Here is a 2759-nt window from a genome sequence, read left to right on the forward strand (position 1 = left end):
AGTTTGGAACCCAGAAATCCCAAATCCCAGCCTGGCTTGAAGAATCCAAAGTAATTTGGAACCCAGAAATCCCAAATCCCAGCCTGGCTTGGAGCTGGTGAAACAATTCCCATTCTTTGTGCTCCCTCAAATCCAGGAACTTTCCCTCCAACCCCCTTCCCTACCACGTCTCCTCCCCGCCCCGGTGCCCTTGCAGGGATTTTCAAGGCCCAATTAGCTCTTTATTTTAATATTAATCATTAATTATCTAATTATCCATGATCTCCTGCAGCTCCCTGAGCGCTCCGGGCTTTCCATTGGAATTCTGGTGGATTTTTATGAGGTTTCCTTTGGTTTTTCGTGGATTTCCAGTGGTAGTTTCTGGTTTCTCCTCTCTCCCAGGATCCATTACAACGTCTTCTACTGCTTGTACCTGATGGAAAACTCCTCTGGAACCGTTGGGAATGTGGAAGAGGAAACGTTGGCTTCGCGCTGCAGGCAGGACTTGTGGTCCAGGTGAGGTTTTTCCAGGTGATCCAAGCGGTTCCCCGGGGTCCTGAGGGAATGCTGAGCGATCCAGGGAATGTTGGGGACAGTGCAACTCCTTATCCTGCTCCTTGCCTCCTGAATTCCCAGAGGAAAACCAGAATCTGGGGCCTTAAATCTGGAAAAATCGGATTACTGGGCACAGACTGAGTTTAAATTCACTGAGGAGTCTGTCATGGAATCATGGAATGGTTTGGAAGGGACCTTAAGGATAAACTAATTCCAAACCCCTGCTGTAGGTAGAGACACCTTCCGCTATCCCAGGTTGCTCCAGCCCGGCCTTGGACACTTCCAGGGATCCAGGGGCAGCCACAGCTTCTCTGGGAAATCCATTCCACCCCCTCTCCACCCTCCCAGCCAGGAATTCCTTCCCAATATCCCATCTCTCCCTGCCCTCTGGCACTGGGAAGCCATTCCCTGTGTCCTGTCCCTCCATCCCTTGTCCCCAGTCCCTCTCCAGCTCTCCTGGAGCCCCTTTAGGCCCTGCAAGGGGCTCTCAGCTCTCCCTGGAGCCTTCTCTTCTCCAGGCTGAACATTCCCAACTCTCCCAGCCTGGCTCCAGAGCAGAGGGGCTCCAGAATCATGGAATCCTAGGATCGTCTGGGTGGGAAAGGACTTTAAAAACCTCCAGTGCCACCCCTGCCATGGGCAGGGACATCTTCCGCTATCCCAGGTTACTCCAACCCTTGGACACTTCCAGAGATCCAGGGGCAGCCACAGCTTCTCTGGGAAATCCACTCCAGTCCCTCCCCACCCTCCCAGCCAGCAATTCCTTCCCAATATCCCATCCATCCCTGCCCTCTGGCACTGGGAAGCCATTCCCTGTGTCCTGTCGCTCCATCCCTTGTCCCCAGTCCCTCTCCAGCTCTCCTGGAGCCCCTTTAGGCCCTGCAAGGGGCTCTCAGCTCCCCCTGGAACCTTCTCTTCTCCAGGAGAACATTCCCAGCTCTCCCAGCCTGGCTCCACCTCCCGGATCAGTGGAACACAGTTCTGTGCATTCACAGAGTCCAAATCCCCCCAAAACACCCTCCCAGATCACCCCTTTCCCTATGGATAAGGAGCTCTGGAAGGAGGGAAGTCCCTGCTGGAATTTTAAGACACGAAGTTCAGGCAGCCCAAGCAGGGGTTGGGTTGTTGCTGATGCTCCCACAGCCCAAAAAAATGTAGATTTTCCCTTTTGAACACCAGGAAAGAAACAAGGGACCGGGATATTGGTTCCACTATTGTTTTCTGGATCCTGCAGGAGAAGTGTTAATGCTAACACTGATTTATTTGCTTGCTTGGATATAATTTATATTTTTATTGTTTCTTTTTGTTATTATTTTAATCTTTATTTTATTGTATTTTTATATTTATTTTATTATATTATATTTATAGTATATTACATTATATTATATTATGTATATTTATTATATTATATTTATATCATATTGCGTTATATTACATTGTGTATATTATATAATATATATATTATATTACACATTATATACTATATATATTATATACTTTATATTTATTTTATATATTAATAAATATTTATTATATATATTGATATATTTATATCTCTTAATTTTAGATATGATATAATTTATAATTATATGTAATTTATATATTTATACATATAGAGAGAGATAAAAATGTACTGATCTATATGTTAAATATTAATATTTTCTGCTACTTGCTGCCTAGAAAAGGACATATATATAATAATATGTTTTATATATACATATATATAATATAATACATATAATATTATACAATATATAATATAATATATATTATGTAATATATTATATATATATTATATAGTTATTGATCTATATGTTATTGATCTATATGTTAAATATTAATATTTTTTGCTACTTGCTACCTAGAAAAGAAGGACATATATATAATATATATTATATATACATAGATATAATACATATCAGATACATATATAATATATATGCTACAATATATATTATATTATATATTTTATATTATATATTATATATATTAAATTATATACTTTATATTTATTTTATATATTAATAAATATTTTATATATTGATATATTTATATCTATTTTAATTTTAGACATGATATAATTTATAATTATATGTGATTTATATACATGGATATATAGATAAAAATTTCTTGATCTGTATGTTAAATATTAATATTTTTTGCTACTTGCTGCCTGGAAAAGAAGGACAACAAGGAATGAAACCCTTCCCTGGCCTGTGGAGATC

General features: G+C 39.5%; 1 protein-coding gene across 1 annotated transcript in view; it reads left to right on the forward strand.

Annotated features, from left to right (window-relative positions):
- The window catches only part of FBH1 (F-box DNA helicase 1), a 33771-nt gene that overhangs the window by 5771 nt on the left and 25241 nt on the right, over positions 1-2759 (forward strand). Inside the window, exons 5-6 of the mRNA XM_027670225.1 lie at positions 382-495; positions 616-697. Of these exons, the coding sequence (XP_027526026.1) occupies positions 382-495; positions 616-697 (196 nt within the window). The remainder of the gene's footprint in view (positions 1-381; positions 496-615; positions 698-2759) is intronic.

The sequence above is a fragment of the Corapipo altera genome, unplaced genomic scaffold (assembly GCF_003945725.1).
Source record: "Corapipo altera isolate COAL_440 unplaced genomic scaffold, ASM394572v1 328, whole genome shotgun sequence".
In the NCBI taxonomy this organism is placed as follows: Eukaryota; Metazoa; Chordata; class Aves; order Passeriformes; family Pipridae; genus Corapipo; species Corapipo altera.